The 14986-nt window shown below is 36.5% G+C and overlaps 1 protein-coding gene across 1 annotated transcript in view; it reads right to left on the bottom strand.

The window, feature by feature from the left end:
• The window catches only part of SLCO6A1 (solute carrier organic anion transporter family member 6A1), a 141029-nt gene that overhangs the window by 81255 nt on the left and 44788 nt on the right, over positions 1-14986 (bottom strand). The window contains exons 5-6 of the mRNA XM_050793123.1: positions 8476-8597; positions 7201-7310 (exon numbers count right to left, since the gene is read on the bottom strand). Of these exons, the coding sequence (XP_050649080.1) occupies positions 7201-7310; positions 8476-8597 (232 nt within the window). The remainder of the gene's footprint in view (positions 1-7200; positions 7311-8475; positions 8598-14986) is intronic.

The raw sequence follows: 14986 nt of genomic DNA, 5'->3' as shown, positions 1-14986 counted from the left end.
TTCTAAGGCAGGCCTGCTGGTAACAAATTCCCTTAGCATTTGTTTGTCTAAAATGGATTTTATTTCTCCTTGGCTTATGACACTTAGTTTGGTTGGGTATGAAATTCTTGGTTCTAATTTCTTTTCTTTAAAATTCCTGAATATAGACCCCCTGTCTCTTCTGGTTGTAGAGTATCTGCTGACAGGTCTACTGTTAGCCTGATGGGGTTCCCTTTGTACGTGATCTTTCCCTTCACTCTAGCTGCCTTTAGTGTTTTTTATTTTGCATTGACCTTGGAGGATCTGATAACTATGTCTCTTGGGGATAGTTATCTTGTATAATATCTCACAAGAGTACTCTGAATTTCCAGATCTTTATATTGACCTCCCTAGTGAGATTGGGGAAATTTTTGTGGACAATATCCTCAAATATGTTTTCCAAGTTGCTTGTTATTTCTCCCTGTCTTTCAGGGATGCCAGTGAGTCATAGATTTGGTCTATTAACATAACCTCATATTTCTTTGAGGTTTTGTTCATTTTGTAAAATTCTTTTTCGTTTTTGTCTGAATTAATTCAAACCACTGGTCTTCAAGCTCTGAGATTCTTTCCTCAACCAATAATACTCCAGATTATGTTATGAAATTCTTGTAGTGAATTTTTCAGCTATATCATCTAGATTTGGTTCTTTCTTAAAATTGCTACTTCATCTTTCATCACTTCCATCATTTTACTGGATTCCTTATATTCCTTGGGATGGGTTTCAGCATTCTTCTGAATATCTAAAATCTTCATTTCCATGCAGATTCTGAATTCTGTCATTTCAGCCATTTCATCCTTGTGAATAAGCATTGCTGGGGAGCTAGTGAAGTTGTTTGGAAGTAAAAAGAGTGTGTGGGCTATGTTCCTTTAACCATGGTGTAATTTGACTAGAGTCAATTGACTTCATTTCTGGATGTTTTCAGGGGGCCAAGGCTTTGTGCAGCATCTTTATTTGTGACAGAATTCCTGTGCTTGGTTTCACAGCAGGATGTATTAGCCAAGTATTTTTGGTGTTGAAGTTTGGGCTGCAATCCAGTAGATGGCACTTAAGCATCGTGGCCTGTAGGTGGGCTCTTGCTCAGCCATGCGGCTCCTCTGTATTTCCTTGTATTGGCAGCCATGCTCTCTCAGTGCTCTGAGAGTGTGGGCTCCTTTCCCACAAGCACTGGCTGCAGATCTCAGCTTGGCATTTCTGGGCTGTGCACCATAGCCCTGGGGCAAGCTCATGCTTTTTCTTCCCTCCCTGGCTTGGAGGCACCGGGGGCAAGGATCTTGCCAGTGGCAATGGCAGAGGGCCTTTCACTAATCTCTTGGGGCTCCACTCCAGAGAAACACAGAGCAGTAGCCAATTGGTATGATTAGCCCAAGGTGTAGCAGCTATGTTGCAGGCCCAAGATGAGGTGCCCTGCCTAGTAGTGGGCAGGGGGCTCACAGGCAAGAAAGACAGGCCTTTTCTCCACAGGGCAGCCATGGCATGCTGGAGGTGTGAGTAAAGCACTCAGACCCTTTATCTCTTTCCTAGCCCAAAGATAGTAACCGTGGTACCACTGCAGCAGCAAGGGCAGAGGGGCTGTGAGTTGTCTCTGGAATTTCCTCCCCAGAGAAATGCAGAGCCATCATCAACCGAAGGGCTCAGGTTGGGGCAGGGTGACCGTGCAGAAAGACCCTGCCCAGCGAGAAGTCACAGGGGCAGGATTCCATGTGGAAAACAATCTGGTCGCTTTTATATAAGGAAGCTTCACTGCGCAGGAGGCCTGCAATAGTTCTTAAGCTCACTGCTCCCTATCGAGCCTGAGGGCAACAGAGTGTCAAAAATAGCAGGCCTGTCTGTTACCTCTGGGAGCCCCATCCCAGGGATAAACAGAGCTGCTACCAGTCTGAGAGCTCAGGCAGAGGTGGGTTGGCTGTGCTAGCATCCCACACCAGTGGGCTTTGTCTGGCAAGGTGTAGTGGAGGCTAGGCCCTCAGTTCATCTGCTTATCAGCACTGTGGATATGGCCCCTATCCTGGGGGCTTGTGAGAGAACCTGGCCTCCTTTATTGGCAGAAACACAGCTGCTAGCATAGGGGTATTCAGGAGTCCTCTGCCCCGGGATTTAGCATGTGCCTGAACAGCAGCTCTTCCCGTGCCTGAACAGCAGCTCTCACAGGCTCCATGTAGCTCTTCATGTCAGTCTGGAGACCCTGGATGGAGTGGGTTGGGGGAATCTCCTGTGCCCAGGGTTGCAAAGATCTGTGGCAGAAGTGTGGGACCCTGGGAGCTCTCACTCACTTGCTGTTTCCCCTCCGTGGGGAACCTACCATGGCTCTACACCAATCCCAGGTGGGCAACTGTCCTGTCTCAGACTTCCCTCTTCTCCATGGGTCATGTTACTTCCTATATGAATCCCAATGTGTCCTCCTGGACAAGCCAGTTGATAAGCTGGTGTTTATTTGCCACTCTATCTCCTCTCCGTGAAAGCAGCATACACTAGCTGCTTCTAGTCAGACATCTGGGCACTCTCTAATAGAGTTTTGAACATTGTGTTATTTAAATAGGATTTATATTGATTCTTCTTTCTACGATAGCAATAGGAAGATGACTAAATAATTTGGACAACAGCTTTTTTGATTTATTTTGTCAACAATTAACAGTCACATAGCAATAATAGCTCACATTCATTTTGTCTTTTACAGTTGACAAGATTTTTAATATCATAATATTCATTGACACTTCCTTGTTCATCTGACTCCTATTATGCAAATATACAGTCCCTCTAATAAGGCAAGAAACTTACATGTGAGATGAAGAAAAAGGATAAGAGGGTCAAGCTCTCTGTTCCACACATTTAGAGGGAGGCTTTCCTCAATAAAATCTTATTCCTTACCACCAAATTCCATACAGGATTTTTCTTTTCTTCTTTTTTTTTTTTTTTTTTTTTTTGCTTTTTGCTTTTCCGTGACCTTTCCTAACCTCCAAACTTTATGTTTTTATCCTTTTTTAAACGTTTCTAATCCATTTTATTCTTATAGTTATAGAGAGGTAGCTTTTGTTCTTATCCTCTGTTCTACATTCTGTTCTTAAAGTCTAATTCCAACTACTTTTACATTTATAACTTTTAACCTCGTGGATATTACAACTTCATAAAAACATTAAATATTTTGTATTTGTTTTAGCTTTTATATTTTATTTTACTTGCATCTATTTTATCTACTTTAAAACTATTAAAATTACTGACATTTTCTTTTTTTTAATTATACTTTATGTTCTAGGGTACATGTGCACAACGCGCAGGTTTGTTACATATGTATACATGTGCCATGTTGGTGTGCTGCACCCATTAACTCATCATTTACATTAGGTATATCTCCTAATGCTATCCCTCCCCCCTCCCCCCTCCCCCCACTCCACCCCACAATAGGCCCCCGTGTGTGATGTTCCGCTTCCTGTGTCCAAGTGATCTCATTGTTCAATTCCCACCTATGAGTGAGAACTTGTGGTGTTTGGTTTTCTGTTCTTGCGATAGTTTGCTGAGAATGATGGTTTTCAGCTGCATCCATGTCCCTACAAAGGACATGAACTCATCCTTTTTTATGGCTGCATGGTATTCCATGGTGTACATGTGCCACATTTTCTTAATCCAGTCTGTCACTTATGGACATTTGGGTTAATTCCAAGTCTTTGCTATTGTGAATAGTGCTGCAATAAACATATGTGTGCATGTGTCTTTATAGCAGTATGATTTATAATCCTTTAGGTATATACACAGTAATGGGATGGCTGGGTCATATGGTACTTCTAGTTCTAGATCCTTGAGGAATCGCCACTGTTTTCCACAATGGTTGAACTAGTTTACAGTCCCACCAACAGTGTGAACGTGTTCCTATTTCTCATAAACTCTTTCGTTTCCTTTTTGGAAAAATGTTTTAAAAAATATAATGACCTGCAAGAAACATGATAAGAGTAGATAATCCATTCAAAAAATAGCTAATTTTCTGTCTCACTTTAATAAAAATTCATTACAAGAAAAGACTATTTTTTTAAAAATCTATGCCTAGACACTCAGGAGAAGTATGTTTAAGCCAGCTTCTAGTCAATAAGTCTTATAATGATGGTGATACATGATTTCTTTGTTGGAAGGATTTTCTAGTAGTCCTTGTGTCAAGAGTTTCTAAACAGTCATTGGATTTCAAGAAAATGATCCAAACCAAATGTCATGAACCAGGAGGGATAGAACTATAGAATTAATAGGGAAAGACAATTGGCCTTTAGCAAATTAAGTTCCTCAAACTACTCCTTTTTAGTTTTCTTATTTTCCAGTCAATTTTCCACTCTTTTATTAAGATAAAAGGAAACGTTGGTTATGTAATTTCCCCTAAGTTTTTGTGCAATTCTTTCCCTAATCTAAAATCAGAGATATCTCACATAAGCCGAGTTCAAGATCAGCCTGGGCAACACAGTGAGATTTCTCTACATAAAATTTAAAAATTAGCTGGGTATGGTGATGTGCACCTACAGTCCCAGCTACTCAGGAGACTGAGGGAGACTGAGGTTGCAGTGAGCCATGATCATGCTGCTACATTCCAGCCTGGGTGACAGAGTGAGACCGTGTTTCAAAAAAAAAAAAAGGAAAATAATCAAACATTTTAAAAATTCTTTTTAACATTCTTATGATAGTAGTTTACATGAAGTCTTTGTTTACCACATCCAACATCTGAGCGACCTCAGAGACAGTTTGTACTGACTTTTTTCTTTATATGAGTCACATGTTCTTCTTTCTTCGCATTTTTCATGAGATTTTGTTGAAAACTGGACACTTCAAATAATACATTGTAGCTTTTCTGGATTCTGACTTCCACCCGCAGGAGTTGCGTTGTTGCTATTTTCTGTCTTTTGTTTATTACTTTTCAGGACTAATTAAATAAATTCTATCTCCCTGAGAGTGTGCAGCCACTGAAGCCTCTGTTCTATTTTTAATTATTTTCTTCATTTTTAAGCCTGGCTTCCCAGGAGTCGCCCAGGGTCAGCATATCTTGATGGCCACCCAATAATTGGGCAGGGGTTTTACTTAAATGTCTTGAGTCAGTAGGGCTTCCAATTTTTGCTAAGGGGATCTGTACATGGATTGGATCACATATTCAAGTTTCAGGCAGTTTACAGGCTGCTTTGACTTTCACTTTCTGTTTATGTAGGGACTTGTGCTCAGCCAGGAACCAGCAGGTAACTGGGGCCATCTCTGACCTCTCCTGAGTGTGGGAAGCCTTTCAGATCCCCATTAATATATTAAGGCTTTCAAAGCCCAGTATCATTGGCCAGATGTATATTTTACATTTTTGGCTGGTTTACTGTTTACCCTAACCAGTATTGCTGCCTTCGGTGGCTGTGATGCCTGTCTTTTCCAAAGATTTGCCACTAATATTGTAATTGCTAACTAAATGCCCCAGGACTTTTCCATGGAGCTCCAAACTAGATCAACCACGTCAAGTGGCAGGAAGACCATTAGCCTTCACTGTTACCAAGACATGGAGGGTAGGGAAGGAAGAAAAGACAATGGATGCAGTCCCAAATTTAAATGCCACAGACCCTACTCTTCTAACCGATGTTCAAGAACACTTGAATAAGTGCTTTCAATTTACTGTATGCCTTTGCTTAATTTCCAGAGTTTCAAAATAGTTGGTGACAATTCTGCCACTTTTACCACCACATTTTGGAGGTCAGGATTTTCCACGTTTCTCACTCTGAAATTCTAAAAGTTCCACCTTCTGATAAACTTTAAAAAGAAATCAGATATCATCTAGTTATCTACTCAGATAGATGTTATTCAGAAGTCTAAGATTGTTACCAGGCATTATATTATTTTATATCCTAACAATAATAATAATAAAATCCTCCATTTCCAAGTAAGAAGAATTGGAATTGGCTTTTTTTTTTTCCTTTCTGGCAGTAAACTTAAAACAAAAAACTTTAAAACACTCATGTTTAAATTTTTTGAAGTGTTTTTAATAATTGTGTGTTAATTTTTAACAATATGAAAGAGATTATAACTAATTGGCTTCTGTATTGTTAAAATATATATACATGTAATATTTTGATAAAAATTAAAGCTAAATAAAAATCTGAATTAAATGTAACCAATTAGGAGGGATGGCTTTTGATTTGATTAAAAGATAAACACAGAATAGAAACAAGTAAACATATTTCTGATTTTATACAACATATACATTTGTTTTAGGATTAAACCAGTATAACAAAAAGAATACACACACACACACACACACACACATATCTCATTATGTTATAACAAAGATCAATGAAAGCATTAAGGAGGGAGAAACTCATTTTGCCTGGGAATATAAGGTAAGATTTGACAAAGAGTTTTTTTGATAATAGAGAAGAGAGAGAACGACATTTTAAATACAGAGATTGGCATCTACCAAAATACAGGACTATAAAATTACCTAATGTTTCCAGGAAAGACCAAGTGGCTGGAATGTAGAGGAGACAGGGCTAAAATTCTAAGAAAATGGGATAAGAAAATTCAGTGGATCCTACTGCAAAGGATCTTCAAAGTCCTACTAAAAGGTATGAAATTCATCTATCAAGTAATCTGAGAAATGACTTGATAAAATCTGTATATGAGAAATACAATTCTGCAAACAACAGAATGGATGAAGTTATGAATAGCAGAAGAAAAAACAAATGGAAAGTCAAATCATTATTTAAAAGTTGGTGTTTTTTAACTCCACAATATCTATATTGTAGACCTTGTTTCACTTAGAAAAACAAAGATTTTCTTCATTTAATATTGAGATATTTTCCACAAAACATGATGTTTGTGGGACTATTTTTCAACTTCTAGAGTTCTGAGTCACTTAAACATAATAAAAAAGATAACGTTGATACATACATGTCATCCCATTAAATGCCTTATTTATTTCTGCAGAGAAAAAATAAACACAAAATAATATAAAACTAAAAGAAATGGAAGGAAAATATCTGGTGCCAATCTCTGACACTAGTCAAGTTATTAGCAAAGCCAGCCCTATGTTTTATTATCTGTAAAGTGAATAAGTTAGTTAAAAGACTTCAAAAGTCTCACCCAGATTTAGATTGAACCCTTTATGGGTATTTTAATAAGTTCACTATTAGAAAATTACACAGGTCAACTTAGTTGGCTTGTTCAAGCAAACTATTTTACTTTACCCAAAAAACAGCACATAAATCCTTGATACTAGTTCCAACTTGCAGATCTTTAAGTTTGCTGTCAAACCAATGACGCTGTTTACGTTTCGCAGCTTTTATCCGTGTTGAACCTATATATAAACAAGTAAAAAAACTTATGACATATTCAAATAACTAAAACCCATACATAAAACATACATACACACCCTAATACATTTAGTTGATCCTGAAATGGCAAATGAGTTATTTTTGGACAAGCTAAAGTCAATCTCATTAATTAAAAGACACAATCTTCTAAAACAGTGTTGTCCTGAAGAACATTCTGTAATAATGAAAACTTTCCATATCTGCACAGTCCAATACTGTAGCCACTGTCTACATGTGGTTATTAAATACTTGAAATGTAGCTCCTATGACTGAGTAAATAAAATTTTAATTTATTTTAAAATTTAGCCACACTTGATTTGCTCTAAAATATGAGGAAATAATCTTTGGATATAGCTAAAACTATTTTGTGCCAATGAAATGTACTATAATCAGGAGAGTATTTGATTTCATTGACTTTAGATGTATTTTTCAGTGTTTCCAAGAAAATTTTAACAGTTATTATTTTATCTTACAACAATTCTAAGGTAGTCAATACATTAAATGCTAGGTAACTAGATTTAAATATGCTTCAGTTTTCAAGACACTGGAAGAACTATACATATAAAGCATTATTAAAAGGAAATAATGAGAAACAAAAATATGCACTAATTATAATGAAATTCTGGGCCAGTTGTGGTGGCTTACACCTGTAATCTCAACGCGTTGTGAAGCTAAGGTGGAAGGATAGCTTAAGACCAGGAGTTTAAGACCAGTCTGGGCAACATAACAAGACTCTATCCCTAGAAAGAAAAGCAAAAATTTTAAAAACTTGCTGAGCATGGTGGCATGCACCTGTAGTCCAAGCTACTCTGGAGGTGAGGCAGGAGGATGACTTGAGCCCAGAAGTTTGAGGCCGCAATGATCTGTGATCATACCACTGTACTTAGCCTGAGTGACAGAGGAAGGCCCTGTCTCAAAACTAAATAAAAAGAAGACATTCTGGTACTTAAATCCAGTAATATTTGGCTGTAATCCTGATTTATTTGCTTCAATAACACTAGCACTTGACACTGTATCTCTATGACAAACCACTACAGCGAGAGGCATACCCATTTCATAAAAAATGTAGTATAGTCATTCTATGAGAATAAGAACCATAGTGGAAGAAACTACTATCCTCCAATTTAATAAATTACATTTTATAGTCACCTGGCATATTGTGTGGAAAGCATGACAATGGTATTAATGTAAACCATGCAACGAGAGCGGCAGAAAGAAAACGAATCCACCAAGTCCATAGCCATTCTGTACTACCATTTGTGCCTGTAGGGCTTTAATAGAGAAAAATGAAAAGAATAATCAACTTTAGGTATTTGATTACAACAAAACCATAATCAAACAGACTGGAGAAAGTGAGAGTGAGAGAGGGAGGGTTGGAAAGTGAGACAGAAATGGATTTTTTTTGGTTAATTTGTCACTATTGTTTGTTTTGTTGAGAGGGAGTAATTGTGAGTCCCCAATTATGTGCTTGTTTTGTCTTATAGGATCCTAATCTTTTCCCTTTTCCTTCTTTTTCTCGGCACCACTTAGGTAGCAAAAGGTACTTGTTTGTTCCTAGTTAACTTTTTTCCTCCACCAGAAGCTATGTATTTGGAACACTATCTTTTAAAATCTCACCTCTCCTTTAAAAACATTCTTAAAAATCAAGCACTTAGACCTTTATGACACACCTGGCCCTTTATGTTGCACAAGTGAAGCTTTTTATGGCATTTAATCCTTTCAATCACAAATATTTTGAAATCCCTTTCTTCTAGTCCCTTCTGTGAACTTTCAGATTTAGTGTGAATGTATCCTTCTAGTTATTATTCCAAATCACCCTTAGGACCCTTTGCTGTCTTCTGTCTTCTGTGCAATTTTTCTTCATCTGCCTTTGCTCACCATAAAGCCTTACAGTGGGGAAGGTTATATGGAAAAGTCAAGGATTCTATGCTGGGATTTGTTATTATTCTAGATTTACTCATAATTATTTTGTAGTTTAAGCATACTTTGTCTTCGATTAATGCTGAAGCCAGGGATTTGTGGAGAGTTTTCATAGTTGTGAGGCTATTCTGTCATTTAAGGAGTAGATTAGGGGGAGTTGATTAATACATAGACACCATTGTCTTCTACTCCACACACATTTAACACCCCCTCCAAACAGCCGCTGTGGGAGAATGCTCACATCCATGGGAACCATAGTTCTGGAAGTGCTGGTTTTTCACTGGTGTTTCTATTACCAACCAAGATCTGGTGAATAACTTGCTTGCAGACCTTGTATTTCAGAGGAATGTAGAGAATGTACACTGTCTTATTCACTGATGGGACAACTCATTATTAAGGGTAGAAATTCCAATTTTCCTAGGGTTGCAGTCTTGATTGTCATTACCCACTTGTCATATATATATATATATATATCTGCATATGCTACACTCAGGGAGTTTCAATTCCATATTGTCACTAGGGGAGTATGTTTCCTCATTGTTTATAATAGTCAGGAGTTTTTTTCACTTTTGAACCCAGCTATGTATTCTAACTATATACATTATATTACATGTGATTATTACATATGTGTATATAATTGTGTACCCAAAAGAGGTAGGGAAATCCACTAAAAAAACTATCAATTGTGATAAACAATATAATGGTTACATATAAAATATAGATATTCCATTCACAATACTAAAAAAATGTATGAAATGCCTAGGAATAGGTTTAATGGAATATGTTCAATAAAGGAAATTATAAATCTTTATTGAAGGGTATAAAAGAACAGAGAAAAGAAAGTAACATACCATATGCATGAAAAGATAACAGTCCTAATGTGGTCCACAAATTCAAGTAATTCAAATCAAAATGCTTTGATTAAAACCTTAGATTATAAAATTTAGATTGAAGAGTCATTTTGCAAACATAGCCCCAATGTTGCATGAAAAACAGTAATAAATGGATATTTCTCCTACCAAATAGCAAACTATACAATAAAGCTTTAGTAACTAAAATATTGTAACATTGGCATGGGAATAGAAATGTGTATCAGGGAATAGATTAAATGTGACAAGAAGGAAATTTACAGATACAGGTAACTTTAATTTATGACGAAGATGGTATTTAATATCAATAAAAAACACATAATGATAGATAAATGTCATCAGTACAATCAGATATCCTCTTGAAGAAAAAAGAGAAGCTTGGCCCATGCCTCTTATATGCAAAAATAAACTGAAATTGAATGTTAAATATCAACATACAAACACATTTACAAAAGTACTAGAAAAAATATAGTCAAATATTTTAATAAGTTTATGGAGCATAAGAACTTCTTGTCCTAGCCAGAGCAATTAAACAAGAGAAAGAAATAAAAGGCATCCAAATCAGTAAAGAGGAAGTCAAACTGTTACTGTTCACCAATGATATGATCATATACCTAGAAAACCATAAAGACCCATTCAAAAAGCTCCAAGAACTGATGAATTCAGTAAAGTTTCAGGATAATGTATCAATGTACATAAATCAGTAGCACTGCTATACACCAACAGTGACCAACCTGATAAACAAATCAAGAACTCAATCTTTTTTACAACAGCTGCAATAAAATAAAATAAGATAAAATAAAATAAAATAAAATAAAATAAAATACTTAGGAACATACCCAACCAAGGAGGTGAAAGACCACTACCAGGAAAACTACAAAGCACTGCTGAAGGAAATCATAGGTGACACCAATGAATGGAAGCACATTCCATGCTTATGAATGGATAGAATCAATATTGTGAAAATGACCATACTGCCAAAAGCAATCTATTAATTCAATGCAATTTCCATCAAAGTACCAACATCATTTTTCACAGAACTAGAAAAAACAATCCTAAAATTCACATGGAACTGAAAAAGAGCCTGCATAGCCAAAGCAAGACTAAGGAAAAATAACAAATCTAGAGGCATCACACTACCTGACTTCAAAATATACTACAAGGCTGTAGTCAGCAAAACAACATGCTACTGGTATTAAAATAGGCACATAGACCAATGGGACAGAATAGAGAACCTATAAATAAAGCCAAATACTTGCAACCAACTGATCTTTGACAAAGCAAACAAAAACTTTAATTAGGAAAAGGGCATCCTATTCAACAAATGGTGCTTGGATAATTGGCAAGCAACATATAGAAGAATGAAACTGGATACTCATTACCCATTTATATAAAAATTGACTCAAGTCTTACCTTATTGTCTTACCTTATACAAAAATCAACTCAAAATGGATCAAAGACTTAAATTTAAGACTTGACATCATAAAAATTCTAGAAAATGACATTATAGAAACTCTTCTAGATATTGGCTTAGGCAAAGAGTTAATGAACAAGAATCCCAAAGCAAATCCTAAAAGCAAAAATAAAGATGAGACCTAATTAAACAGAAAAGCTTCTGCAGAGCAAAAGAAATAATCAGCAGAGAAAACAGACAACCCACATTGTGGGAGAAAATATTTGCAAACTATGCGTATGACAGAGGACTAATATCCAGAATCAACTAGGAATTCAAACAAATCAGCAAGAAAAAAACAATCCCATCAAAAAGTGGGCAAAAGACATCAAATTCTCTAAAGGCAATATATAAATGCCCAACAAACATATGAAAAAATGCTCAATATCACTAATTAGCAAGGAAAGACAAGTTAAAACCACAATGAGATACTACCTTACTCCTGCAAGAATGCCCATAATTAAAAAATAAAAATTAGTAGATGTTGGTGTGGATGTGGTGAGAAAGGAATACTTTTACACTGCTGGTGGAAATGTAAACTAGTACGATCACTGTGGAAAACAGTACGGAGATTTTATAAAGAACTGAAAGTAGAACTACCATTTGATCAAACAATCTCACTGCTGGGTATCCACCCAGAACAAAATAAGTCATTATATGAAAAAGACGCTTGCACATACATGTTTATAGTAGTACAACTTGCAATTGCAAAAATATGGAACCAGCCTAAAAACCCATCAACAAATGAGTGGATAAAGAAAATGTGGTATATATACACCATGGAATACTACTCCGCCATAAAAAGGAACAAAATAGTCCGGGCACGGTGGCTCACCTGTAATCCCAGCACTTTGGGAGGCCGAGGCAGGGGGATCACCTGAGCTCGGGAGTTCAAGACTAGCCTGACCAACGTAGAGAAACCCCATTTCTACTAAAAATACAAAATTATCCGGGCGTGGTGACACATGCCTGTAATCGCAGTTACTTGGGAGGCTGAGGCAGGAGAATTGCTTAAACCCGGGAGGCGAAGGTTACAGTGAGTTGAGATCGCACCATTGCACTACAGCCTGGGCGACAAGAGCAAAATTCAGTCAAAAAAAAAAAAAAAAAAAAAAAAAAAAAAAAGGAACAAAATAATGGCATTTGCAGCAACTGGACGGAATTGCGCATGTTCTCACTCATTAGTGGGAGCTAAGCTATGAGGATGTAAAGGCATAAGAAGAAATGTAATGGACTTTGGGGACTTGCAGGGGAGGGTAGGATTGGGGGGTGAGGGATAAAAGACTACACATTGAGTACAGTGCACACTTCTCAGGTGGTAGGTGCACCAAAATCTCAGAAATAACCACTAAAGAACTTATTCACATAACACCTGTTCCCCCAAAACTATCGAAATAAAAAAAAACAGAACTTCTTAAGAAAGAAAGAACATTCAAAGTTTATGGAAAGAAAAATATTGATATATTTGATGATATAAAAACTTTTAAAGTTTGTATAATATACCATATACAAAATTTAAGGACAGATTGGGAGAAATTATTTGTCATAGGTCTAGCAAACAATTCATATCCATAATAAGTGAAGAATTTTTATAAATCTATAAGAAATAATGAACCAATATAAAAATAAGACAGAATATAAGCAATTTCAAAAAAATACAGAAGGCTAACATACATACTGAGTTCTAATAATACATTCTCTTTGAGTAATTTAATAAAAGGGACTATTTAAGGGACATAAGGAAAGTTTAAAGAAATCTGAATAGGAAGAGATGGTATCCTGGGTCTTGCAACAGAAGACAGCCATTACCACCTGAAAAGGTGCCTGAAGAGGCAAGAGGAGACAGAAGTCAAGTGAACTCTACAGGTGGTTGTATCAGAGGGTCATAAGACAAATGTAGCCTTTATTAAAGAGACACCACCAAGCCATTGAGATTCATCAGGAAAGGAGAGGAAAGAATAAATATCCAGATTTAAGTTTCCTCAAGCTCTCAGATCTCTTGCCAGTGCTCTTCACAAGCCAAGCCTAAAACTAAGCTAGATTGTAAAGGAGACCAATGATGTCTATAATAGATCAGCCTCTTTAGGTACAGAGCAGAGTGGAGAAAAGTAGAGAGTGGAACTATGGCAGCAAACTGATGATATCCAACACACCCCATCACTTTTGTACCTCAGAATCTATTAGTGCTCTTTGCTGGAAAAAATAAAATTCTTGGGTGAGAAAATTCTTGAGATAACTACACCGAATCCTGTTAGCTATTATACAATTATGGCATTATAACAATTCAAATATATTTGCAACTGAAAACTAAAACATTGTTATAGAAGACGTTGTTAGTGTCCCATTTGTATTATGTCACCTAGGCATTCATCACTCCCATATATAGCAAATGAATAACTTTGAATAGCAGGAACTCTATGCTTGGCCCAGTTCTCAGAGAGCAGGTCAGAAATCCTAGGGCTTAATATTAACTCGAGGAGCATCGCTTGACCAACAATTTCCAGGAGTTAGTGGATATATATATATATATATATATATATATATATATATATATCTCGCATATATATATGTGATAACTCTTATCTTACACTGTCCGCCAGAGTTCTCCAGTGGGATTGAGTCCTAGTTGCCCCAAGCAGTAAATTGCTCAATATAACGAACACTTTATTGTCTTTTTTAACTTCCTGTGCTTATTTCCACACTACCCTATCATGCTTCCTAGTATCATTTCTCAAATTAATAGTGTGCCCTCACGTATTTATCTCAATTCTTTGTCTCAAGTACGTTGAGAGAAAGGTATTATGTCTAAAATAGTTACCATTACCAGGGCTTATCATATAACCTAGAAGAATAAAAATTAGAAGAAAATTAACACAAAAACCTAGTTGCTACTGTCCCTGCATCATTAGTAGTGACAAGGTCTGAGGTTACCATCACATCTTCCTTCATTCACCATCTATTTTATGAATACCTTACCCTCAGCTAGTACCTTGGTTGGAAAGAATACTTCATCTGGTGAGGTGACCCAAACTATCATTCCTATAAGATCTGAGCCTTAGTGGTATTTTCTTTAATGACTTGAGGCAGTTATTCATTAAAAAGAACCACTGGACAATGTGAATACTAAGAATCAAATAAATCCCCTGGATTTCAAACAAAGTTATGCCTGTCTCTGCTATATAGCAGAAACCCATTCCTCCCCAACCAGTAACTCAGAATATTCACATTAGTTAGTACTGTGATTCTCTTTTTTCTTTTTAACTTTTATTTTAAGTTCATGGGTACAAGTGCAGGATGTGAAGGTTTGTTAAATAAGTAAATGTGTGTCGGGGGGGGTTGTTTTACAGATTATTTCATCAACCAGCTATTAAGTCTAGTATCAATTAGATACTTTTTCTGATCCTCTTCCTCCCCCCAC

Source organism: Macaca thibetana, chromosome 6 (assembly GCF_024542745.1).
Source record: "Macaca thibetana thibetana isolate TM-01 chromosome 6, ASM2454274v1, whole genome shotgun sequence".
Classification (NCBI taxonomy): domain Eukaryota; kingdom Metazoa; phylum Chordata; class Mammalia; order Primates; family Cercopithecidae; genus Macaca; species Macaca thibetana.
The sequence above is the reverse complement of the archived record's forward strand: the minus strand, read 5'-3'. Positions and strand labels throughout refer to the sequence as shown.